The 27,037-nt window shown below is 35.6% G+C and overlaps 1 protein-coding gene across 1 annotated transcript in view; it reads left to right on the plus strand.

The window, feature by feature from the left end:
- The window catches only part of HCRTR2 (hypocretin receptor 2), a 111,263-nt gene that overhangs the window by 58,881 nt on the left and 25,345 nt on the right, over positions 1-27,037 (plus strand). The window contains exons 2-4 of the mRNA XM_034990543.1: positions 9,639-9,817; positions 17,478-17,721; positions 24,655-24,770. Of these exons, the coding sequence (XP_034846434.1) occupies positions 9,639-9,817; positions 17,478-17,721; positions 24,655-24,770 (539 nt within the window). The remainder of the gene's footprint in view (positions 1-9,638; positions 9,818-17,477; positions 17,722-24,654; positions 24,771-27,037) is intronic.

A 27,037-nucleotide genomic window follows, 5' to 3' on the forward strand; every position in this document is an offset into this window, starting at 1 on the left:
CAGTGGACACTTGGGCTGCTTCTGTAGTTTGGGTATTGTAAATAAGGCTGCTATAAACATAGGGTGCATATATCCCTTTGAATTAGTGTTTTTGTATTCTTTGGGTAAATATCCAGTAGTGTGATTGCTGGATAATAGGGTACTTTTATTTTTAAGTTTTTGATGGGGCGCAAGGGTGGCTCAGTTAAGTGTCTGCCTTTGGCTTAGGTCATGATTTCAGGGTCATGGGATCTAGCCCCACCTCAGGGTCCCTGCTTCGCAGGGATTCTGCTTCTTCCTCTGCCTGCCACTCCCCCTGCTTGTGAGTGCTCTCTCGCTCTCTCTCTCTCTGTCAAATAAATAAATAAAATATTTAAAAAAAAACTTTTTGAGGAAACTCCGTGTGATTTTCCACAATGGCTGCACCAGTTTGCATTTGCACCAACAGTGGGAATGCCCAAATGATCCTTTTCTCCACTTTCTCACCAATACCTGTTGTTTCTTGTGTTGTTGATTTTAACCATTCTGACAGGTGTGAGGTGATACCTCATTGTAGTTTTGATTTGCATTTCCCTGAAGGTAAATGATGATGAACATCTTTTCATGTGTCTGTTGGCCATCTGTATGTCTTCTTTGGAGAAATATCTGTTCATGTCTTCTGTCCATTTATTAATTGGATTATCTGGTTTTTGGGTATTGAGTTTTCTAAGTTCTTTATAAATTTTAGATACAAACCGTTTGTTAGATATTCATCTGCATATACCTTCTCCTATTCTGTAAGTTGTCTTTTAGTTTTGTTGATTGTTTCCTTCACTTTGCAGAAGCTTTTGATTTTGATATAGTCCCAATAGTTTATTTTTGCTTTTGTTTCCCTTGCCTCAGGAGACCTATCTAAAAAAAAGTTGCTTCAGTCAATGTTAAAGAAGTTACTGCCTATGTTCTCTTCGAGGACCTTTATGGTTTCAGGTCTCACATTTGGATCTTAAATCCATTTTGAATTTATTTTTGTATATGATGCAAGAAAATGGTCCAGTTTCTTTCTTTTGCATGTAGCTATCGAGTTTTCCCAATGCTATTTCTTGAGAGGCTGTCTTCAAATGGGCAAAAGCCCATTAGATATTCTTTTCTGCTTTGTCAAAGATTAATTGATTATGTAGTTGTGAATTCACTTCTGGGTTTTCTACTCTGTTCTATTGATCTATGTGTCTATTTTTGCATCAGTACCATACTGTTTTGATTAATACAGCTTTGTAATATAACTTGAAGACTGGAATTTTGATGCCTCCAGCTTTGCTTTTCTTTTTCAAGGTTGCTTTGGCTATTCAGGGTCTTTTCTGGTTCCCTACAAATTTTAGAATTGTTTGTTCTATTTCTGTGAAAAACACTGTTTGAATTTTGCTAGGGATTGCTTTAAATATGTAGATTGCTTTGGATAGACATCTTAACAATATTTGCTCTTCCAGTCCACAGAATGTCTTTCCATTTTTTTGTGTTATCTTCCATTTCTTTCATCAGTGTTTTATAGTTTTAAGAGTACAGATCTTTTACCTCTTTGATTAGGTTTATTCCTCAGTATCTTTTATTTTGTATGCAATTTTAAATGAAATTGGGTTCTTAATTTTCTTTCTGCTGCTTCATTATTGGTGTCCATTGATTTTGTGTCCTGCAACTTTACTGAGTTCATTTATTAGTTCTTGCAGTTTTTTGGTGGTGTCTTTTGGGTTTTCTATATATAGTATCATGTCATCTGTAAGTAGTGAAAGTTTTACTTCTTCCTTGCTGATCTGGATATCTTTTATTTATTTTTGTTGTGTGATTGCTGAGGTAGGACTTTCAGTACTGTGCTGAATAAGATTGATGACAGTGAACATCCTTGTCTTCTTGTGACTGTATGGGGAATGCTCTCAGGTTTGTCCCATTGAAGATGATGTTAACTGTGGGTTTTTCATATATGGCCTTTATTATGTTGAGTTATGTTCCTTCTAAACCTATTTTGTTGAGGGTTTTTATCATGGATGGATGTTGTACTTTGTCAAAAGGTTTTTCCAAATCTACTGAAATGTTCATATGGTTCTTAACCTTTCTCTTATTGACGTGGTATATCATGTTGATTGATTTGCGAATATTGAACCACCCTTGCAGCCCAGGAACAAATCCCACTTGATCGTGGTGAATGATTTTTTTAATGTATTGTTGATTCAATTTGCTCGTGTTTTATTAAGGATTTTTGCATCTGTGTTCATCAGGGATATTTGCTGGTAGTTCTCTTTTTTGGTGATGTCTTTATCCAATTTTGGTATCAGGAAAATGCTGACTTCAAAGAGTGAATTTGGAAGTTTTCCTTTCTTTTCTATTTTTTGGAATAGTTTGAGAATAATAGGTATTAATTCTTCTTTAAATGTTTGACAGAATTTGCCTGTAAAACCATCTGGTCCTGTACTTTTGTTTGTTGGAAATTTTTTGATTACTGATTCAATTTCCTTGCTGATAATTGGGTCTGTTCAAATTTTCTATTTCTTCCTGTTTCAGTTTTGGTAGTTTATATGTTTCTAGAAATTTATTCATTTCTTTTCCTTGTCCAATTTGTTGATATATAGTTTTTCATAATATTCTCTTATAATTGTATTACTGTTGTATTGTTTTTCTCTTTTCTCCTTTGTGATTTTATTAATTTGGGTCCTTTCCCTTTTTTTTTTCTTGATAGATCTGGCTAAAGGTTTATCAATTTTACTGACTTTTTCAAAGAACCACCTTCTGATTTCATTAATCTGTTCAATTTTTTTTAGTTTCTATATCATTTATTTCTGCTCTAATCTTTATTATTTTTTTCCTTCTGAAGGTTTTAGAATTTTTGTTATTCTTTTCATAGCTTCTTTAGATGCCAGTTTATGTTGTTGAGATTTTTCTTGCTTCTTGAGGTAGGCCTGTACTGCTATAAACTTCCCTTTTAGAACCAATTTTGCTGCATCGGAAATGTTTTGGACCATTGTGTTTTCATTTTCATTTGTTTCCATGTACTTTTTATTTATTTTATTTCCTGGTTGACTCATTCATTGTTTAGAAGCATGTTATTTAACCTCCAACTATTTGTGGTCTTTTCAGATTTTTTCTTGTGATTGATTTCTAGTTTCATAGCATTGTAGTCAGAAAAGATGAATGGTATTACTTCAGTTTTTTGAATTTGTTGAGGCTTGTTTTGTGGACTAATATGTGATCTATTCTGGAGAATGTTACATGTGCACTTGAAAAGAATGTGAATTCTGCTGTTTTAGGATGGAATGTTCTGAATATATCTGGTGTATCCATTTATTTTAGTCATTCAAAGCCATTGTTTTCTGGTTGATGTTCTGTTTAGATGACCTGTCCATTGATGTAAGTGGGGTGTTGAAGTCCTCTACTATTATTGTATTATTACCGATTAGTTCCTTTGTGTTTGTTATTAACTGTTTAACGTATTTGGGTGCTCTTATGTTGGGTACATATTCACAATTTTTATATCTTCTTATTGTATTGTCCCCTTTGTTATTATGTAGTGTCCTTTGTCTCTTATTACACTGTTTGTTTTAAAGTCTATTTTGTCTGATATAAGTATTGCTACTCTGACTTTGTTTTGACAACCATTTGCATAATAGATGTTTCTCCATCCTCTCACTTTCTTTTTTTTAAGATTTTATTTATTTATTTGAGAGAGACAGAAGTAGTGAGAGAGAACACAAGTGGGGAGGAGAGGGAGAAGCAGGAAGCCCAGCATGGGGCTCAATCCCAGGACCCTGGGATCATGACCTGAGCAAAAGGCAGACACTTAACCATCTGAGCCACCCAGGCACCCCCATCCATCCTCTCACTTTCAATCTTCAGGTGTCTTTAGGTCTAAAATGAGTCTATTGTAGGCAAGGTATAGATGGCGTATCCATTTTGTCACCCCATGCCTTTTGATTGAAGCTTTTAGTCCATTTACAGTCAAAGTAATTATTGATAGACATGTATTTATTGTCATTTTGTTACTTATTTTGTGGTTGTTTCTGAAGATTTTCTCTGAATCTTTTTTATCTTTCTCTCTTTCATGTTTTGTTGATTTTCTTCAGTGATACATTTGGATTTCTTTCTCTCTATTCTTTGTATATTTATTAGTGGTTTTTGATAGATGGTTACCATTAGGTTTGTATATAACCTCTTCTACATATAGCAATCTATATTAATTTCATGGTCTTTTAAGTTTGAACACATTTTTACTCCTGTCCTTTCCACATTTTAGGTATATATTATTATGTTTTACATTCTCCTATTTTGTGAATTCTTTGACAGATTTTTTACAGAAATATTCATTTTTATTGTTTTTATGTTTGTGTTCCCTACCTTTGTACTATCGCTCTTGGTCTCTCCTTTACCCTCAAAGTTTACCCTTTAGTATTTCTTACAGGGCTGGTTTAGTGATCATGAACTCCTTTAATTTTTGTTTGTCTGGGAAACTCTTTATCTCTCCTTCCATTCTGGATGATCACCTTGGTGGATAGACTATTCTTGGCTGCAGATTTTTCCCATTCAGCACTTTGAATATATCATGCCACTCCCCTCTGGCTTTGAAAGTTTCTGCTGAAAAATCCTCTGCTAGCCTTATGGGTTTTCTACTATAAGTTACTGTCTTCTTTTGTCTTCCTGCTTTTACTTATTTTTTTATAAAGATTTTATTTATTTGACAGAGAGAGACACAGTGAGAGAGGGAACACAAACAGGGAGAGTGGGAGCGGTAGAAGAAAGCCTCCTGCAGATCCGGGAGCCTGATGCAGGGCTTGATCCCAAGACCCAGGGATCATGACCTGAGCCGAAGGCAGATGCTTAATGACTGAGCCACCCAGCTGCCCCTTGTCTTCCTGCTTTTAAATTTTTTTTCTTTATCACTATATTTTGCCAATTTAGTTACAATATGTCTTGGTGTGGATCTGCTTTTGTTGATTTTGATGGGAGGTCTCTGTGCCTCCTGGATCCGGATACCTGTTCCTTCCCCAGATTAGGGAAGTTTTCAGCTATTATTTCTTCAAATAAATTTTCTGCCCTCTTTTCTCTCTTCTTCTTCTGGGACTCCTGTAATCTGAATGTTATTACATTTGATGGAGTCACTGGGTTCCCTAAGTCTAGTATCATTTTCCATAAGTATTTTTTTCTCTCTCTTTTGTTCAGCTTGATTACTTTCCATTACTCTGTCTTCTAGGTCCTTAATTCATTCTTCTACCTCTTTCAGCCTAGTGTTCATTCCATCAAGCATGTTTCTCATTTTGTTTATTGAGCCCTTTCTCTCTGCTATGTTATTTCTTATCTTTGTGTTAAAGATCTCTTTCATGTCTTCTACTCTACTCAAGTCCATTGAGTATCCTTGTGATCATTACTTTAAATTCTCTATCAGACATGTTACTTATATCTGTTTTGCTTAGATCTCCAGCTATGGCCTTGTCCTGTTCTTTCATTTGGGGTAAATTTCTCTGTCTTCCTTCCTCATTTTGTCTAAGTCTCTGTGCCTTTTTCTGTGTGTTAAGAAAGTCAGCTACATCTCCTATTCTTGAAGGTAATGGCCTTATGAAAAAGAGGTCATGTAGTGCCTTGCTGTGTGGTGTCCCGTGTTCTCCAGGGCCTGGTGCTTTCAGGAGTGTTTCCATGTGTGCTGTGTGTGCTCTGCTGTTTTGTCCTGGCTGCTTTGTCCTTCAGGCCAGTCATCTGCAGAAGCTCTCATTGCCCATTGTGGGCAGTGTTTGGTCCCTGGCCAAAATGTAGCATATTTTAACTAGGTGTACTCTGGTCTGTTTGTGAAGCAAGTTCTGTCACAGTGGCCTCCAGAACTGAGTCTCTGCAAAACTCCTGCATTGGGAAACACAGTGTGAGCAAGGGTTTGAGCCAGTTTCTCAGGGTGGCGGGGAGGTGGGCACCATGCTGGGACTGAGATGAGCATGACTAAGAAGGGCAGTTCCACTGGAGTGTGATGTGGGTCTTGGTGTAAGCAAGTTAGGTAGCAGTGTGGACACTGTGCTGCTTCCCACAGGCAGCCCTGTATTTATGCTAAGGGATGGGGGAGGGAAATGGCATTACTCAGTTCCTTTGTTCCTGAAGTGTCTCTCCATGAATGCTGCCTCTTTGGAACATGCTCTGAGATGAATGAATAACCTCCCCACTATGTGCCCCAGGTGCGCTTCAGATAGCTGGTTCCATGCTGTATGTCTTCAGGCTATTTGCCTTTCCTTTTCTCTAAAGCAGCCCCAATGTCTTCCAGGCTCTCTCCCAGCCAAGCCCCCTCACCTTTAAAACTCCAGGCTTTAAGCCCTGCTGTTTGCAAGAACTCAAAAAATTCAGCCCCTCTTGCTTTCCACCCTAATTGCTATGGGAATTTGTTTTCCCCATGCACTCCCTTGTGTGCTAGTCTATCTCTAGCCTTCTTTGCAGCTGTGACTCCCTCCCCACCACATTGACCATGATCTGTTTCTCTCACAAACTTCATCTCTGCATTTCCTACCCTCTTTGATGTGGCCTCTTCTCTACCTTTAATTGTGGAGTTTGTTCTCCAGTCTTCATGTTGATTTATGGGATATTTAGGATGATTTGAAAGTTATCTAGTTGTATTTGTGGGACAGGGTGAGCCTAGGATCCTCCTATTCTACTGCTATCTTCCAATCTCTCTCTCTTGTATTTTTCTATTTTAACCATTCTAACAGGTATGAGATGATATCTCATTGTGGTTTTGATCTGTATTTCCCTGACAATTAGTGATGTGGAGCATCTTTTCATGTGGCTGTTGGCCATCTGTATGTCTTCTTTGGAAAAATGACTATTCAGCTCCTCTGCCCATTTTTAAATCAGATTGTTGTTTTGGTGTTGAGTTGTATAAGTTCTTTATGTATTTTGGACATTAACCCCTTATCAGATGTAACAGGCCTCCAGTTATGGAATGAGTAAATCATGGGAATAAAAGGCAGAGCCTAAAGAATACAGTCAATGATATTGTAATAGTAATGTAACAAGGCAGATGGCATAGCCACATTTGTGGTGAACATAACATAATGTATACACATGACAAATCACTAAGTGGTATACCTGAAACTAATGTAACATTGTGTATCAACTATACTAAAAAAAGATATATTAAGATAGCATAGCACGGTGGATAAGATTTAAACCTAAGCTCTACCACTTACAAACTATTTGTCCTTAGGTAGTTTCCTTAACTTCTCTAGCCTCAGTTTCACAACTGTTAAGCAGGGATAGTAATAGTAATCACTTATAGTGTTATCATTAGACTGAAACTAGTTAATAATTTACATTGCTTAGAACAGGGCATGACACATAGTAAATAGTATAGAAATATTTCCTGAAAAAATACTTTTCTCATATTAGCTAGTCATAATGCATCAACACTGTCTTTCCATCATTGCCTCACTTCCAAAATATGGAGAATTAGGAGTCAATCTAGAACTGCTTATATTTTTTTAAGTCTTACTTTCTTTCCTAGATCCAAAATTGTACCATTTGGACCATTTGTTGACTAAATATCAGTGGTGTGAGACTTATATCAATTTTCTCATAACAAGCCATGATAATGTGCTAGTCAACTGAGAGTGTGCCTGTGTGTGTGTGTGTGTGTGTGTGTCTTCAAGTGTTTCTGGGAAGTAAATCATTCAGCATTATCACTTTCAAATAGTAAAGACTACAGTTTACCCTAATAAAGTTCATCTGAGCTTTTGGGTACTAATGTTCTGGAATTGGAGAAAGATGTAAAGTTTTCAAAATTAAATCCTCAGGAATTCAGGGATTTTATTAACTTAGCATATGCTGGTGACTGGAAGATAATTTCAGTTTCTTCAGCATATGAAACTCTTAATAAGTGGTACATAATTGTCAAAAAGAAATCTTTACTTAGTGACTTAAATTTAACAAAATATGCTTTTATTTTTCCACAATCACTGCATCATTTGGGTGCATAGGTGACAGCTCTGACAGGTTGATGATACCCAAGGCAAATCTGCAGTTACTGTCAGTGAAGCAACCCATCAGTAGATGTGGGTAACAGGGCTTACTGGGTAACAGGGCTTACACCTATATAATTCTTGAGCCAGTGATTATGTAACCTTTGGATACACCACACAGAGAAAAACAGAGAATTGGGGAACTGGATGTTCTTTCCATAAAGAGCAACTGAATAAGATAGAATGGCTTTTTTTTTTTTAAGATTTATTTATTTGAGAGAGCGAAAATGAGAGAGAGAGAGAGTACATGAGAAGGGGGAGGGTTGGAGGGAGAAGCAGGCTCCTCGCAGAGCGGGGAGCCCAATGCGGGACTCGATCCCGGGACTCCAGGATCATGACCTGAGCCGAAGGCAGTCGCTTAACCACCTGAGCCACCCAGGCGCCCAAGATAGAACAGCTTTTAAAAATGAAGATAAGCTGAAAAGCAATGAGGAAGGCTCAACTCAGAAAGTATTGAAAAATGTGTTTGATTTGAGATGACGTTTAGAGGCCATCCAGAGTAATAGAGAGGAAAGAGGACTGAGTCTCTAGAGTATATATGTGCTTTGTTATAACTAGTTCACCACCCCCCCAACAAAAAAACAACACCTCACTTGGTGTTGAATCCCTAGTTGTAGCTGTAGTTCTGTGCTTTATGAGCCATTTGTCCCTAGCCAAGCTCCATGAATTCCGTGTGTCTCAATTACTGCATATATAAAATGATGGTAACAATGTCTTCCCTTGGGATTGTCAAGATTAAACGACCTAAGTATATGAACCATATAGCTCAGTGTTTGCTAATAATAGGGGCTGAAAAATTGTTGGCTTTTGTCTTTTAAACCTCCTCATCAATTAAAAGTTCCAAATGCAGAGTTTGGGAGTAGATAGGTTAAACGTCATGGTTGAGGCAAACACTACAGTTCATTGAAAATAGCTAGCTCCTAATTCATTTCACTCCAGTAAATATTTCTTGACTCTCTGCTACATGCACTGAGGGAATACAAAGAAGAATCAAAGATTGTTCCTCAACTTCTGGGAATCACAATTCAAAATCAAGTAGAAATTAATGCAGTCTTATGATCCATTGAGAAATGTCTTGTAAGGTAAATGAACTGATGGTAAGCATGGATTCAGCATTCACACAAACTGACTGATTCAATGAAAACAGTACAGCCTTAAATTATCTTCCTTTTTCAATATTTATTTGTGGTCTTTACAGGAGCATTAATTAGCTTGGCAGTGTTTCCTAATCAGTACCTATTTTCTTTGTATAGTTACTGTCTTAGTCTATTTGGGCTGCTATAACCAGAATACCATAAACTAGTGGCTTATAAACCCCATAAATGTATCTCTCACAGTTCTGGAATCTGAGAAGTCCAAGATCAAGGCTGTAGCAGATTCAATGTCTGGTGAGGGCCAGTTTCCTGATTTATAGCCAGCAGTTTTTTTCATTTTGTCCTCAGATGGTGGGAGAGTCAAAGGATTTCTCTGGGGTCCCTTTTATAACGGCACTAATCCCATTCTTGTGGGCTCTAACACCATGATCTATTCACCTCCTAAAGACCCACCACTTAATACCATCACACTGGGTGTTAGGATTTCAACCTAAATTTTGTAAGGACAAAAATATTTAGTCCTTAATAGTAACTATTCTTTTTTTTTCCCCCAAATTAGTTTGTGTGGCAGTGTGGAAGAACCACCACATGAGGACGGTAACCAACTACTTCATAGTCAACCTTTCTCTGGCTGATGTGCTCGTGACCATTACCTGCCTTCCAGCCACATTGGTGGTAGACATCACTGAGACCTGGTTCTTTGGACAGTCCCTCTGTAAAGTTATTCCATATTTACAGGTAATTGTCTTTCACACTTCTTTTTATCCAAACACAGAAGCTACTGAAAAAGTATTTTCAATTAAGGATTGAAAAGTATTTTCAGTTATAATCATCTGGTAAATTAATTAGTGAGCTAAGAGAGAAATATACCTGCTTCTGGAATTAGCAAACTTAAGAAAAGTAATACTTCATAATTTTGAGGTAAATAAGTTAAGTTCTGGGTAAAAAATAAAACAACAGAATCCTCAAGTCATCATTAGATGCTGAACAAACCTTTTATTTCTCTGATTTCAAATTTTCCCACTGTAAAATAAGGAAATTGAACAAATTAATGATTGAGCCTCTTCTAGTTCAAATAAGCAAGGTCTGTCTATTTTTATAAGTGGTTTTGTTTCACACTGAGAAATTAAAGCTATGTGATCAAAGCAATGCAGTGAACAGATTTTAGTATTGGTTCTGAATCATGCTACCAGGTTTGGAATCTCTGTTCTCCTAGTTATTGAATGTATGCTATTGAGCCAAATACACAAGCTCTTTGTGATTCACTTATTAGAGAAGGATAATAATTTTAATTATAGCTAACTCCTATGGTTATGACATTTTCCTTAGCTAATTTATATAAATTACTTGGCATAGTGATTACTCTCTGGCAGATGATGATCTTATAAAAATATAGTCTATTCTCAACAAACATCAGTCATCATCCTCATCAACATTGTTAGACATTTTATTGTTCTGTGTGAAAGTAGCTTTTCTACAGTAAATTGTCCTATAAGAAATTGAGAACAGATGCTTTCAGAGAATAATTTTGTTGTGGATATTCTGATAGTTCTAAATCTTTGAAAGTGAAATGTTTTTAAGCTAGTGGCCATAGCCACAGCCCTCAAAGAGATGGATTCCCTTTAGCAATTGGACAGTGAATGAGATCATGCCATTCCCTGCTTGTCTTCCTGTAACCATCCTCCACCCCACATTCCCTACTCCATCCGGTCTCCCAGATGGTGATCACAGTATTTGGAAGGGATGAAAATATGCTCCCAATAATGAAAAATTGGTGCAGGTAGAACAATTGGACATGCAAAAAAAAAAAATCTAGACACAGACCTTACACCCTTCACAAAAACTCAGAATGTATTGTAGACCTGAGTATAAAATGTAAAACTATAAAACTCCTATAAGATAACAAAGAAGAAAACCTAGATGATCTTGGTTACATTGATGACTTTTTAGATACAACACCAAAGGCATGTTCCTTGAAAGAAATAATTGATAAGCCAACTTCACTAAATTTAAAACCTTCTACTCTGTGAAAGACAAGAGAATGGGAAGACAAAGACCCGGGAGAAAATATTTTCAAAAGATACATATAATAAAGGACTGACATCCAAAACATACAAAGAACTCTTAAAACTCAACAATAAGGAAACAAATAACTCAATAAAAAAATGGGCCAAAGACCTTAACAGGACTTCACCAAATAAGATATACAGATGGCAAGAAGTGTATGAAGAGATGCTCCTCATCATATATCATCAGCAAAATGCAAATTAAAATCACAATGAAATACCACCTTATACCTATTAGAATGGCCAGATTTTGGAACACTGACAACACCAAATGCTGGTGAGGATGTGGAGTAACAGGAGCTCTCATTTATTGCTGATGGTACAGCCACTTTGATACACACTCTGGGAGTTTTCTTATAAAACTATACATACTCTCTTCATATGATCCAACAGTTGCATTCCTTGGTATTTACCCAAAGGAGCTGAAAACTTATGTCTACACAAAAACTTGCATACAAATGTTTATAGCAGCTTTATTCACAATCACCAAAACTTAGATGCAACCAAGATGTCCTTCAGTAGGTGAATGGATAAATATACTGTGGTACATCCAGACAGTAGAATATTATTCAGCGCTAAAATGAAACGAACTGTCAAGCCATGAAAAGACATGGGGGAACTTAAATGCTTATTACTAAGTAAAAGAAGCCCAAGCTGAGAAGGCTACATATTGTATGATTTCAATAATATGACATTCTGGAAAAGGCAAAACTAGAGAGACAGTAAAAAGATAAATGGTTGCCAGAGGTAGGAAGTGATAAGCACAGATTATGATAGTATAATGGTAGATATATGTCATTATACATTTTTCTAAACACATAGAATGTACACCACTAAGAGTGAACCACAATATAAACTATGGACTTCTGATGATTATGATCTATCAATGTAGGTTCATCAATTGTAAGAGATGTACCCCTCTGGTGGAGGGAAGCTGATAATGGGAGAGACAGGGAGTATATGGGAAATCTCTGTGCATTCTCAATTTTGCTGTGATTTTAAATGTATCCCCAAAGTAAAGTTTTAATAAAAAACAAAAGTCAGAGGAGACACAAATAACCCATTGCTAGAAATTATATTGATTATGCTTTTGGATCTGAAGTGTTATGAAGAGATCTTTACCCCAATAGTTCTTCAATAACCTCATAAGTAAAAGTGATAATTTTTAAGATTAGATTAGACATCATTGACAGTATAGAAAGTATAAAATGCCACGGACATTATAAGCTTTTTTGCAAGCATTAGCTATAAGTTTAGTCTGTCAGTCAGATGAAAACCATGAATGTGTTACAAAAATAAAATTCAGTAACTTTTTCTGTTTTGAGATAAATAGTACATTGAGCAACAAAGGTAAGTATCCTTATTTAAAAAAATCAGTAAGAAATTGGTCTTATGGTTTTGCATGGAGACACTGGAGAAATTGCAAATAGCCCAGAATTCTAATATTTTACCATCTCTTGGTTTTAATAACCATCCAGGGGAAAATTTGAGGGATCATCTTAAGTTTCAAGATACAGGCAGTTGTCCAGATTCTTCTATTGGCTAAGTGAGAGTATTCTATGCTCTCTCTACAAACCAGAAGATTCCTCAATGAACAGTGGGGTGATGAGGGAGGAGTGCATCACCCTGTAGTAGATACAGTTCTGCTCTAAAGCACAATGATAACTTCTTATATACCAGGTATTCCATACTCTCCTATGAGCACTCCAGGACAGATTGGATGCAGTGTGTATCCAATGAGTGATGCAGGGCATGGGTCTCTCTTAAAGTTATTGACAGTACAATTGCATTTAGCACAACTTATTAGCAATTCCTACAGTGATGAAACATCTTCATTTCCTGAGAGATTTTGTTTCCTTCTCTATAGTGTCCTGTCTAGTCAAGATCTCAGTTGATTCTCTCCTCCATAGGCCAAGGAAAACTGAGTGACCACAAGATCTGAGTCAGATGAAAAAAGACTAGATCCATTCATTACCTCATCCAGCATTGCTTCTTGATGAAAAGTTATAAATGCACAAAAAACTTGGGGCACTGGTAAAACTAGAATCTCCAAATTCTCTCAACATTTATTGCCCATTTTCCATAGAATTTCCCCAAATGGAATGAGCAATATCAATGGACAATAAGCCATTCATTCAAATTTGAAGTTGTTTTCCCTTAGTTGTGATATTCTGAAACTGATGGCTTTTGTCCCTGATATGAAACTTATGTCCCACTGAATGCTTAAAAAATTATTACAAAAATGTTTATCCAGCCAGATTTTAAGGTTATTCGGTTGTATTTAAGATTCATTGAACATGCATTAATTTTCTATGACTTATATGCCATTTTTTCTTCTAAATAGAATATAATACAACCTTTAGGTTTATGACTGATCTACAAAACACTTCACAAAATGCTCAAAAATCCTAAAAATCTCACAAATGTAATAAAGCTTAGCTGAATAATTCAAATGACCCTTTTGTATCTTTAATAATTCTATAAATCCAAGACCATTAACATATACTGGACTATTTACAGAATAATTAACATGAATTTCTTAGAAAATTATAACATACTTCATTTTTATTCTCACACTTATAGGAGCAGTTGGCTACTTTTTCAGAGTGACTTTTTTTTCAGCTGCAGAAGAAGCCCTACATAGGAAATGTCAGGAAAAGAAGAACAAAAAGCCGCCTGAAATGGAGGTGGTGGGTGGTGGGTGGCGGAATAGGCTCCTTCACTCTCAGTCACACTTTCCCACCTTCCAATCTTTCAGTGCTTATATCCAAATCTGTGATACGGCAAAATTTCTGTTTCTTTTCTTTCTTCTTTTTTTTTAGTTTTTAAACATTTTTAAGTAATCTCTGTCCCCAGTGTGGGGTTCAAACAACCCCAAGATCAAGAGCCTCATGCTGTACCGACTGAGTCTGCCAGGTGCCCCCAAATTTCCATTTCTACTTGCCATGGATCTCTGAGGCCTTTTTGTCATAGCTCTATGCTAGCATAGAACAGACTCATCATCTACTGAAGCAAGTCTCCAGCATTGCCCAGACTACAGGGTGCCCACAGTATGAGTGAAAGGTCAAGCACCTAACAGCAGAAGTTCACATCCTCTTATCCCACTTTGTTTATAACATTCATAATCTCCACTGGACTCATTCTCAAATGATTTGCTACCAGGTTGATTTACGCTAATATCAAACTCTAAATGAAAAAGGCACACAGAAGTGCACTCCTAGAAGTGAAAGCAGCAAGAAACTGTCATTTGTAATCACTTGGGATAAGATGCCATTTTATATACCCCCCAAGAAAATGTTGTGAATTGGATGCTAGTGTGTATTATGCACCAGCAAATACAGTAGTCAAACAGTGAATATTAAATCACCAATTGCCAAGGGTCCATTCAATGAATTCTACTATTAGATTAACCATGTCAACATATTCTCTCATGTAGCCACATAACAGAGAACCACTGCTCTTTGGCTCACTGTTGTCACTGGATGGCAGTCTTTTAAGTGAACTGTTTTTAAGTGATAATTACTATTTAATAGTAAAGGGAAATACTAGAAATGACTTTTTAATTTGAGCCATGTTACCTCTATCCCATTCACCCATGTTGATTAGAATTCATGAATGATAAATCACTAAGCCTTGGTGAGCATTTTACACTTCTGATAGCTAGATTGGATAAATATAGCCCCGGCCCAGGAACTATGAAAGGTCGGCTGTGCAGATCTAGGCTACCACAGTTCTATTCCCAAGTTACCAATAGTATTGAGGGGTCCTGAGTGCTTGGCATATTTATGGGGGAAAAATGGGGGTTGGAAGGAAAAGCGTTGGTTTGAGAAGGACACATGAATCAGCTCTAAGATGGACCAAGTAATTCTCAGGAGTCATCAAGCCATCTAAACCCTCTCTGATAGAGTTCAGCCTGTAAAGTTACATTTAAAATGCAATTAACCCTCCAAGAATTTAGCATAGTTTAGTCTTTTATTTGTAATTTCTGTGATTTTTTTTTCCTCACTAAAAAGCAGTCCGTTCTAATTAAAAGCTAGACTGCCAAACGTGAGAATGGAAGAGAAAAGTAATAGTATAATCACCATAATCATTGCCATAATCATAATAAGTAATAACAACCACTTACATAGCATTTATGGGGCAGGCAAGGCCTAGTCATTTCACATCTCAACTGACTGTCCCTATAATTCCATGGTTGGGTACTATTATCATCCAGTTTTACAGATGAGAAAACCGAGATATAGAGAGGTTAAGGAACTTACCCAAGATCATACACTTATCAAGTGAGGTGGGATTCATGCCCAGGAAACCTGGTTGCAGAATTGATTTCAACTATACTGCCTTTTTTTGTTGTTGTTATGTTAATCACCATACATTATTACATCATTAGTTTTTGATGTAGTGTTCTATGATTTATTGTTTATGTATAACACCCAGTGCTCCATGCAGAACGTGCCCTCTTTAATACCCATCACCGGGCTAACCCATCCCCCCACCACCCTCCCCTCTAGAACCCTCAGTTTGTTTCTCAGAGTCCATAGTCTCTCATGGTTCGTCTCCCCCTCCGATTAGAATCAAAAGAATCAGAGTAACAAGAATTGTATCCTGTCAGTTTCACTCATTTAACAACAACAACAAAAAATAACAACACATAAGCATTTGGCTTAAAACTGTAAAATGGATGGAGTGCCTGGGTAGCTCAGTCGGTTAAGTGCCCAACTCATGATTTCTGCTCAGGTCATGATCTCATGGGTCATGAGATTGAGCCCCATGTCAGGTTCTGGGCTCAGCAAGTAGTCTGCTTGAGATTCTCTCCCTCTGCCTCCTGCCTGCCACATATACATGTGTACTCTCTCTCTCTCAAATAAATAAATAAATCTTTAAAAAAAAAAAAACCTATAAAATGGGTAAGCCAACAGTGCACACCTAGCTGGTGGGAAGCGAAAACAGGTTGGTCATCGTGACACTTAGCCCAGAGACCTTTCTCCTGTACTGCCCAGGCTCTTAGATCCTTTTCAGTCATATGCACCCAAAGTCAATGCATCCACAAAGAAGGTCCTGAGCTAAGAAACAGAGATGACTACCCTTCCACATAGGGTGGGATCAATACAACCAGGACAGAAAAATGAGAGAGAGGACCAGACCACCTTTATTACCTTAGATTGAGGCTTATAACTATTCCTTAACTCAAAAAAAAATTATTAAGCACATCAAACATTGTGCCAGGCACTGGGGACACAGTTGTGAGAATAAACAAATAAAAACAGTAGCAGTCCCTCCTGCTACAGAGTTTTGTTCTGATAGAGAAGGCATACAATAAATAAGTTAAACAAAAATAATTGTACTATATCACATAATATTTATTGTAAGTACTAAGAAGAAAGGAAAAGGGAGTGAGGTTTCTTTTTAAAGATGGGATTTTGAGAGTGATACCAGAATCAATGATTCATCCAGGATAGGAGTTACATTACATATAATTACATAAACTGATTATGTGGGTATAGGCATGCTTAACATGTATCTTTACTATTTCCTTAAAGTTCCAAGTTAAAGTATCACTTGTGATGGCATTAATTATGAAAATCTGGACTAGGTGAACCTATTTGAGTTTTAGAGGTGAGTTGCTTACACCAGCTATAAGCAAACTCTGGTGAGGAGATCTATACAGAATTTGCTTCTAACATAACTCCTGCCTTTGGGTGCAACATGCTGGAAATGAAACAATGTACAAATAGCCTTTGTTATTTGAAAATATAGACTGAGATATCCATAATTTTTAAAAAATGCTAATTAAATGCATTGCAATCAAATTTCTATATGATATTTTTTAAAGGTGTTTAGCCACTTTTTTAAAATTTTTTAAATTTTATTGTGTTATGTTAGTCACTATACAATACATCACCAGTTTTTGATGCGGTGATCCACGATCCATTTTTTTTGTATAACACCCAGCACTCCATGCAGTACGTGCCCTCCTTAATACCCATCACCGGGCTAACCAATCCCCCCTCCCCTCCCTCTAAAACTCTGTTTGTTTCTCAGAGTCCACAGTCTTTCATGGTTATTTTAAAAGCCAGACATGTCATATAACACATTTGGCATAAAGTGATTGCAATGTTTTCATAGCACCTTTATCATGCTTAATAGGAAATATGTTTTCCCTAATATATTTTTAATATTATATTATTTGGTAAAAAACGTTACGTGAAATATTTTCTTAAAACTTTGAATCTGACTATCTGTGTGACCCTTTCTCTTCTCCGGTAAGCACATTAAGAATGATCCATTTAACACCAAGGGTTTCTCTCGTCCTGTGTTCTTTTCCTCTCTAGACCGTATCAGTGTCAGTTTCTGTCCTCACACTGAGCTGCATTGCCTTGGATCGATGGTATGCAATCTGTCACCCTTTGATGTTTAAGAGCACAGCCAAGAGGGCCAGGAATAGCATTGTCATCATCTGGATTGTCTCCTGCATTATAATGATTCCTCAGGCCATCGTCATGGAGTGCAGCACCATGCTCCCCGGCTTAGCCAATAAAACCACTCTCTTTACAGTGTGTGATGAGCGCTGGGGCGGTGAGTACATTATGGCCCATAAGCTGACATTGATGTTACATATGCAACCTAAAAATGTGATTTGCATAGCCATTATAAAGCTGGCCTTGTGCATTTTATTGACACCTGTTAATATCGTTTTGCAAAAGCATGAAAACCAGGTTGAAACCCAAAACAATTTCACAGAGTAGTTCCACCTACTGGTCCTTTGGAACTACTATGCACAGCTGGTTTTCATATTTTTCAGATAGGGAACAAAAGGAAGGCTTTTCCTATAATTCAGATTTGACTATGTCAGCTTTTCTTAAATTCTCCAAAACAGAAAAGGCTATTTATATGATCCAAATACGTATTCTGGAATGATTAACATTTTACAAGATAGTACGAGGTTATATTGCCTCAAGTGTTAAGTTTCTTAATGGGCTTCAGATACAACTGGGAATTTTCATTTTAAACCATATCCTGCCTGGAAACCTGACTGGAGTTGAGTATTTGGACCTATGCTCTTCTCTGAGTCAAATTATCTCCATATGCTATGTTTATTCATAACATATTAAGCTGATAAGCTATCACTGGCATAATTATTTTCTGATTTAAGAATTATATTAATTATGAATCCTTTTTGTTTTCCAGTCTGATATGTATGGCAGTTAAATTTAAACAAGCAGAAGTTTGGAGGCCTTATGCTCCTTTGGTTCAAAACTCTCAGTGACTGCCTTTGAAGGTTTTTCTGTAATAGTGGAAACACTTCTATCGATGCCTGATGATGGCATAAACCTGGACACAGCAAAGAATGACAGGAAATCAACTAATCCTGCATTTTAGTGTGTCATGTACTAGTTACAAAATTACTACATTAAATTTGAGGAAAATGGATCTATCCTCATCTGGATAAATACATAACAATGGCTCATAGTTAGGAAACTTAATCATTAGGAAAGCATTTGTTTACTAGACAGATGTACATTTATGCACATTAGAAAATGTATTAACAAAAGCAGGATACTCCATGGGTTGCTTATGGAGCTGGTATTTTTGAGTATTTGAATCTTTGAATTTATATGAACTCCTACCTTGATACTTTGATTTGGAACACTGAAAAGCAAAAAGGCAGGAACTGAAAAATTAGGTGTATGTTTCACTACAACAAGATAAAATTTAAAAGACCCTGGGATTATTTTTCATATATTATCCAAAGTCCTGTATTAACTAAATTTCACAGTTAGCTGTGTCTCTTATCCCAAAAACTAACTAGCCCTTTTTGAAATTGAGATTTCCCCTTCCTTTCTTTTTTTTTTTTTTTTTGCAATTCACTTGCTGTATTTTCTCTGGATCATCTTTATCTTTTCCCAATTTTCCCCATTAATGATGTAGACAAAAACAAAAGGAATGGAAAATTCCAAAATGATAAGAGTATTTCTTAAGAGTCTTAAGTCCCATTTATTTAATGTTCAAATAACATCTTGAGTACTTAGGATATGCCAGGAATTATGCCAACCTGGAGAGAAATAGATTCTGCCTAGGGAAACACATTCCATATAGTGAGACTGAAAGGCAAATAAACAAATGTTTATAGTGTGATTAGTATTTTAATATACTGGTATACAAAGTGGTGGGAGCACAAATGAGAGAACAAACTCAGTCCTGGCCATTTGAACAAAAGTTTACAAAGGAGCTGCTAACATTTCAGCAAAGAATTAAAGATGAGGAGAAATTCTCCAGACAGGGAAGAGGGGAAAGGGTGTCCAAGAAGCAAGAAACCCATATAAGAGCACTATCCCTTGTAGAAGAAAAGAGGGTCCAAACCTCTAGTTTCTGTCATGTAGGGATATGCGGTCTAAAGAAATGTGTTTGGAAAGAAGGTGGTTTGGGGACCAATTGTGACATGTCTTATGCATTTCTTATACAATGAATTCTACCTGGAAAACAGCCTAAAAATCCTTTGATCAGAATGTGTTAGTTAATTAATGATGAAATTGAGCCATAAATTATTTGCAGATTATGAAGCAAAGAAGTATATTTAAATCTAAGCTTTCAACTCAAAAGTTGGATATTTTAAGTTTATGAAAATGATAGATTAAAATACCCACCTATTATTTAACATGTATCAATAGTATTTTCTCTAAAATATTTTGGTAATTAGTTGATAAGTTTGTGGACTGCTTTTATAAGCTTTTCTTTCTTTCTTTTTTTTTTAATCAAGTAGCATTCACCTTCATTAGCAAAAAAGATTGCAGAGCTAGGGAATCCTGTCAGTTATTCTGATTAAATAAATAGCTACATCATTTTCTAATTACTTTGAGCAAAAAATATAAATATCTAAAACTCATTTCAAACTTTAGCATTTTATTATCTAGCTGTAGCAGAGACATTTCCTTAAAAAAAACAGCAACTATTGAATATTTATTTATTTGTTTGTTTGTTAAAGATTGTACTTATTCTATTTAGTGAAAGAGAGACAGGGGGAGAGAAAGCACAAGCAGGGGCAGGGGCAGAGGGAGAGGAAGAGAGAATCTTAAGCCAGCTCTGTGCTGAGCACAGAGCCGGATCTGGGGCTCAAACAAGAGTTGGTCACTTAACTAACTGAGCCACCCAGGAGCCCCTACTGTTGAATATTTAAAAATCTAAACTCAGCCTTCAGAAGTAATTTAGGAAAACTATTTGAAAATGATTTTATATTAACCCACAATTACTTAACATGATTATAAAGGCTTAAATTAAGCAATACAAAATTGAGTTTATCATCCACAAAATCAAACAATAAAATTTATGAAATTAACTTTTTGAATATTAAATGAAATTGTTAATCACTTAATGTTTTCAAGAAGAATATAAAAGAATTAAAGTAGGTTCTTATCATTTTGATCATTAGACTGTTTATTATAATGCTTTTTACATAGTATAAGCTTTGTTTATGTAGGCTATTTAGAAGTCCAAACTTCTAATTTAGAAGTTCAGCTTAAAATGTTAAAATTCGGACATGTGTGTGATAGTCACAACCTAAAAAGTCCATAGGAAATTACATTTTACAGTGTTGGCTCTCTGAAGTTCAAACATCTAAGTCCAAAAACATTTAGCCCAATTTTTAAAAATTTGTTGTGAAATATCTTCTATTTGAGATTAATTCATGAATTGTGTTTCTTATTTTTATCCTAAGTTAAATCAATAACATAATTATAGAAGCAGATGGTGATATCATAATTGTCCCATAGCCAATATATTCCAGCATGGATGGAGTCAGTGAACAATGTGGTCACTTTATCCATATCTATCAAAATACTTTTAGGAAAGTCTTGCAAATGCTATCTCACTCATGGTACAAAATAACTAAGAACTCTTTCTTAGTCTTACTGAAAATATTACCAGAAATATTTAATATCTTGTTAAATTATTTCTGCAACTCATTATATTTATTATTGCCTATAGCTTTTTCAAAAAAAAGACCACAAACCCTAACTTCTGGCAGACACACTTGATACTCAAAAACAAATAAAATGTGTTAATATTTATTTCAATGATCTTTAAAGTATGTTTTTGAATATGTTACATTAATTCACACTTTTAAGTTTTAAGATTATTCCAGAATTATATCCATAGTTCCTCCATTACTTGCTTTGTAAATGCATAGTTTCACAGAAGGGTTCCTACTGGAAGGAAAGTAACTTCTTTTTTGCACTAAAGATATAATTGTCTCACCAGTCATCCAATATTTAATGAGCATATACTGTTAGCCAAACATTTTTCTAGACAATGGAGATTCATAATCTCTCTTCTTGGAGCTTACTGCTGAATTGTTCTTTGGTGGTCTGAAAGAAATAATAACGGAGCCCTTCTTTACAGTCACACTAATTATAGCATCTGGCCTATTATGAGATTTTGAAATGTGTATATATATATATATATATATATATATATACACACACACACATTTTATGGAAATATATATATATATACACACATGTATATATATATACACATTTATGGAAAACATTTATTAGAAGATAGTAAAATATATTAAAGATTCAGGTAAACTTTAACGGGCATATAAACTTTGAAAAGACAGTCTATATTGAATATTTGGGAAATTATATTTAATTTACTCGGCCATTGAGTCCCTGATATGTGTAGCGTGAAAGAGAAAATGTTTGTAGATTTTTAGATAATGAGATTAACATGTTGTTTCAATAATGGACCTAATTCATGTGAGATTAAGTCTTATCTTATTAATATATGATATTATTCTTTATCCTCTGACTGCAGAGACTAAATAAAGATCCACATTTTCTCCTTATTTATTGGTTTGATATATATGCAAGAATTTATTCAGATTGTGTCTATTCATCAGTTGAGTAGAGACACCAATTTTGAATGATTGTCAATCTTTAAGATGCAGTTTTATAGTATAAATGCTTAAATGGAACAAATTTCCTGTCACTACGTTCTAGGTTATATATAAATGTCTTAAATATATTGAAGACATTGCTCATAAAGTGCAGAGAGGCTACAAAGATAGTTTCAACACATATAACTTAAAATTCCAATGACATCTCTGGGTTTTCAATTAGCTTAGACTGTAAGCATGAAATGAAGAATGTTAAGACTATCATGTTTCCCCAATTATCTATAATAATCTCTTTATTAAGACATTCAATCCCAGCCTGCAAGTGTAATTTCACTTGATCAGCTTTTCTGTGTGGGTGTTCATTATCATAATATGCATTTACCAGCAAATTACATATCTTACCAACTATTTATAAATATACTGACTGCAGAATGAGCTTTCTCTCCCAGCTGTTTAAAACCCAAACTGTTATCACGGTGATGGGATCCATAGCTGCAATTAAAAAAGAAGAATATTACCTCTCAAATCTACCCTCCTCCACTCACTCAGTTTTGTCTGAGATAGGGACATCAGGGCTTCACAGGTATATCAGCTTCAAAGGTATATTTTTATGTGGGAAGGTCATGTGACACTTTCTTCAAAACAAATAAAAGTTCACAGCCACTCAGGTGCCTGGGAAGTGCTGAGGTCGTCCGCCAGCTCCTCAGAAATGGGCTTACAGAAGCCTGCTTGGGCTGCAACACTTCAGAGAGGAAGGCTGTCATTCCTCTAGTCAGGCTGCTGGGATTCTATCCCTTTTTCTGTAACTGGCCTGTTTTACAGGATAAGCTTGAAAGGAAATTAGAAACTGATGAGCTAGGTATGGGCCACTTGGGCCACAGAAGAGCTAAAACTGATGCCCAAGTCCGTCTCTTAGACCTCCCAGCCAGCACAGGCACCCTGCTGGCGCCTCTGGAGATGACAGTGAAAAAAAATATATATCTACCTGAGAAAGAAGACAGTGGAAAAAAAAATCTACCTGAGAAAGAAGACAGGGTTTTAGAAGGAAGCCTAAGTAGAATATTAAACTCAACCACTCTAGAAGATAAGGCTATGGAATCAAGATTGTGGAGGATATTAAACTCATAGATACACTTAAATACATTCAGTAACAAATGCATGGTTGTTCGATAAACTTATCAATTATTGTGGTCATCTTCATAGTTATTATTGGTTAATCCTGACTATAATTTGCCCTTACCACATTTGATCACATAACGGAGGCTTCATGCTCTTATATTCCCTTTCTGAAGCAATGAAAAAAATAAAATGCATGGAGGTGATAGTGTTATCTCTCAGTAATTGTATGGAACTAACCTCATTGCCAATATCAAAGTCCAATTCGGTTGCTTAATTTTTAGAAGTAGGAAAAAAAAACTTTGTTTTGTTAGCATTCAATTAGAATTCTATCTGATTATGGCATTTAATATCCATGAAACAATGTAGGATATATTCTGTTTCCTGTTTTGCATTTAAGTAAAAGTAGCTGGATCACTGTGATATATTCAAATACTAGTATAGGAAAAATATCCTTGAAAGCATTTAAAAAGTCAGTAGGGGAATCTGGCTGGCTCAGTCAGGGGGGCAAGTGACTCTTGATCTCAGGGTTGTGAATTTGAGCCCCACGTTGAGTGTAGAGGTTACTTAAAAATAAAATCTTTTAAAAAATAAATTAATTAAAAGTCAGTAATAAATATACTTTAAAAAGCCAACAAAATTATATTAAGCCACCATGTTATTTATTAATTGAATAATTGACTCTTGAATAAATACCTAATCTGTGGTATGTATCACCTATGTCCATAGACTTAATGATAAGAAATCACTACAATCCTAGAGGCGCTTATGACTAGATAAATGAGATGAATATAAAAAAAATCATATTTGTTTAAAAATTAACTTTAAAATCCCTAAAAATATTGTTTTTATTAAAAGCACATGCACTTATACATACATATATATACACACACAACATACTGAAAGAGAAATTTTATATTGTTATAGTAATCAACAAAGGAACCATTAAATGTTCACTGTGTTTATTTTTCCAAAACTTTTCCACATTTGTATATGGAGGTACAACTGGGAATAGCTTCCCATTTCTCAGGAAACATTCTAATAAGGAAATCGACTCAGTTTACATTCTTTTCCCAAAAGCATTAGCAATTAGGTTTGACTGTCTTGTTTCTTATTGCAATTCAAGTATAGCACAATCCGAATTCATTTTTATTAATTAGCCAGAGGTAATCAGACAAAAAAGTTTTTTTTTTTTTTATAAATAAAGGCTTGACTTTGGATAGCCTATGTTAGCACAAATTAAGAAATGGCTAACTGTTATTCCTCTCTGAGTATATTAAATAAAATTAAGACTTCACATTTAGTGTGTGTGTGTATACTGAGTAAGTGTAAGCAATTAATACTATATTACAGTATTTGTGTGTGTGTGTATACCATGCCAGTGAAATCATATGGAAGTTAAATGTGTACTTTAAAGGCAAAACATTGACAGACAGACCTTTAAAAAAATCGGTGAATTATAAAACAGGATTTTATTATTTTGGCTTTCATTCCAGGTGAAATTTACCCCAAGATGTATCACATTTGTTTCTTTCTGGTGACATACATGGCACCACTGTGTCTTATGGTGTTGGCCTATCTGCAAATATTTCGTAAACTCTGGTGTCGCCAGGTATGTAATTTCAAATAATTTCCTTGTGTTTTCTATAGGATGCACTTAAAAATAAAACTTAAGAGGGGTGCCTGGGTGGCTCAGTCTGTTGAGTAGCTGGCTCTTGATTTGGCTCAGGTCATGATCTCAGGGTCCTGGATGTCATCTGCTCCGTGCTCAGCGGGGAGTCTGCTTGAAGATTCTTTCGCTCTGCTCCTCCAACATGCTGTCTCTCTCTCTAAAACAAATAAATCTCTAAAAAAAATAAATAAAATTTAAGAGTAGACTGAACCAACATAATATGCTTACCAAAGGATTGTGTATTCTTCTAAAATAATGAGACCCTAGCCATAGAAATATGTCTGGGCATTTTTTTTAGGGTGATATTTAGGGAATGTATTTTACAAACTGCCTTAATGACTTTAAATTGTAAAGCTCTGTGATTAATTGACTTGATTTTTGTCTAGGACTAGTATTATAAATTTTATTTTGTATGAGAAATAACAAAAATTTCTTTACCGTTTCCTGAGACTGTATGTAAAGAATGTTGTCTTTTATATGAGATTTATGTAGTACACTTTTATTATATGTGTTAAGCCTCCAGCTTCAAATATCTTATTTTTTTAGCACAGTAGAGAATCAGGCAGACTTTAGACTTTTAGAAATGGTATATCATGCTGATTTGGGAGTATTGTAGTTTGTTAGATAATTTTGCTACTTCGACGAGTGTATTCATTCTCTGTTATTCATTCATTAAATACTTACCATATTTCTTTTGCATGTGTATCTGATAAAAAGCTAAAAGCTTCTGTCAAATTCATTGATGAATTCATAGACTAGAGGAGGGAAAGAGTCAGATGTAGAGTGAAAATCATCTTAATAAATATAAGCCAGGGGATCAGAAGAAGGTGTGGTAGAGGAGTATCTAATTCAGAGCAGGAAACACTTAAGCTGAACATTGATGATTCCAAGTAAATCACCAACGAACATGTGAAATAGTTTATAAAAGTTTAGACAAAGAATATAGCTCATCCTTTTGTACTTATAAATTTTATCTTAAAATGCCATGTTTCTTGGAAATGTATCTCTTTCTTTCTCTAAAGTTATTGCCAGTACTTAGAGCTTATCAGGCTCATGGAAAGCCATGCCCTTAGTCTCTTGCTCTGATATATTTTATCCAACTAAAGGAATTTACTGGGATACCTTAATTCATTAAAAAGACTTCACAAACGTCTTATCTGGTCTTTGAGGAAGAGTCTTAATTTGGGTCTCCTTCAACCTTTGTTAGTCAAAGCATCTTTCAGGATATCTTTTATTGGTTGAATATGGGCAGTAGTTGCACTTGTCAACCTGGTATATCTTATAATTCCAAATTGTTTCTATTCCTCTATTTTTGCAAAGAAACAATTACTTTTATAGTCTTAAAAATGCAATCAGTACCAATACTTATTAGCATTCTAACCCTAGTCTTTTCAACTAAGTTAACAAATGTTTGCCACTGTAGAACATGAGTTGTATTTTCCCAATCCCAGTGATAGTTTCCTCAACACTGTCCCCCTCGCCATGGTATCACATATTTTAGGGTGTTTGTTACTATCACACCTACTTCTTGGTAAGTATTATTATACTAGTCAGTTTTTGCTAGGTTATTCTGCTATAAAAAACAAACAACAACAACAACACAAAAAAAACCCAACCAATCCCAACGTATGTGGCTTGCAACAACAATGTGTCTCACTCATGTTCCATGTCAGTAGTGAGGACGGACTGTGGCTGTGCTCTACTTACCATCTCATTTCAGAACTCAGGCTAAAGGAACAGCACTTCCTGGGACATGCCATTCTGTGACTGAGGGAAAGGGCAAGGAAGTGGGGAGAAATATGTAATGTCTCTTTGATCTTTGCTTTGAACTGGCATATGTTAAGTCTCTTCGTACCTCTTTGGCCAAAACAAGTTGTGTGGTTAAGCTTAACCATGGAGAAGGAAAGAATCCTCTCACAGAAAGACACTGCAAGTCATAAGGCAATAGGAATCTTCTTACAAGCTGAGGAGTGAATAATCAGAAATGATATAGTACAGAGAAGTCAAAAACACAGACTTAAGGTCCAGATTGCATGATTTTAAATCTTGACTCTGCAACTTAATAGATGCATGAATTTTGTCAATTTCTTAAATTTCTCTGCCTCTCTCTCGTTATTTTAAAGTGGGGTTGTGTAGCATCTACCTCACAGAATTATTACACTTATTTGATGACTTAAGTCAAGTGCCTAGAGCAGAGAAAGTACTCA

Source organism: Mirounga leonina, unplaced genomic scaffold, assembly GCF_011800145.1.
Source record: "Mirounga leonina isolate KUSES-001 unplaced genomic scaffold, KU_Mleo_1.0 Mir_53, whole genome shotgun sequence".
NCBI classification, from domain to species: domain Eukaryota; kingdom Metazoa; phylum Chordata; class Mammalia; order Carnivora; family Phocidae; genus Mirounga; species Mirounga leonina.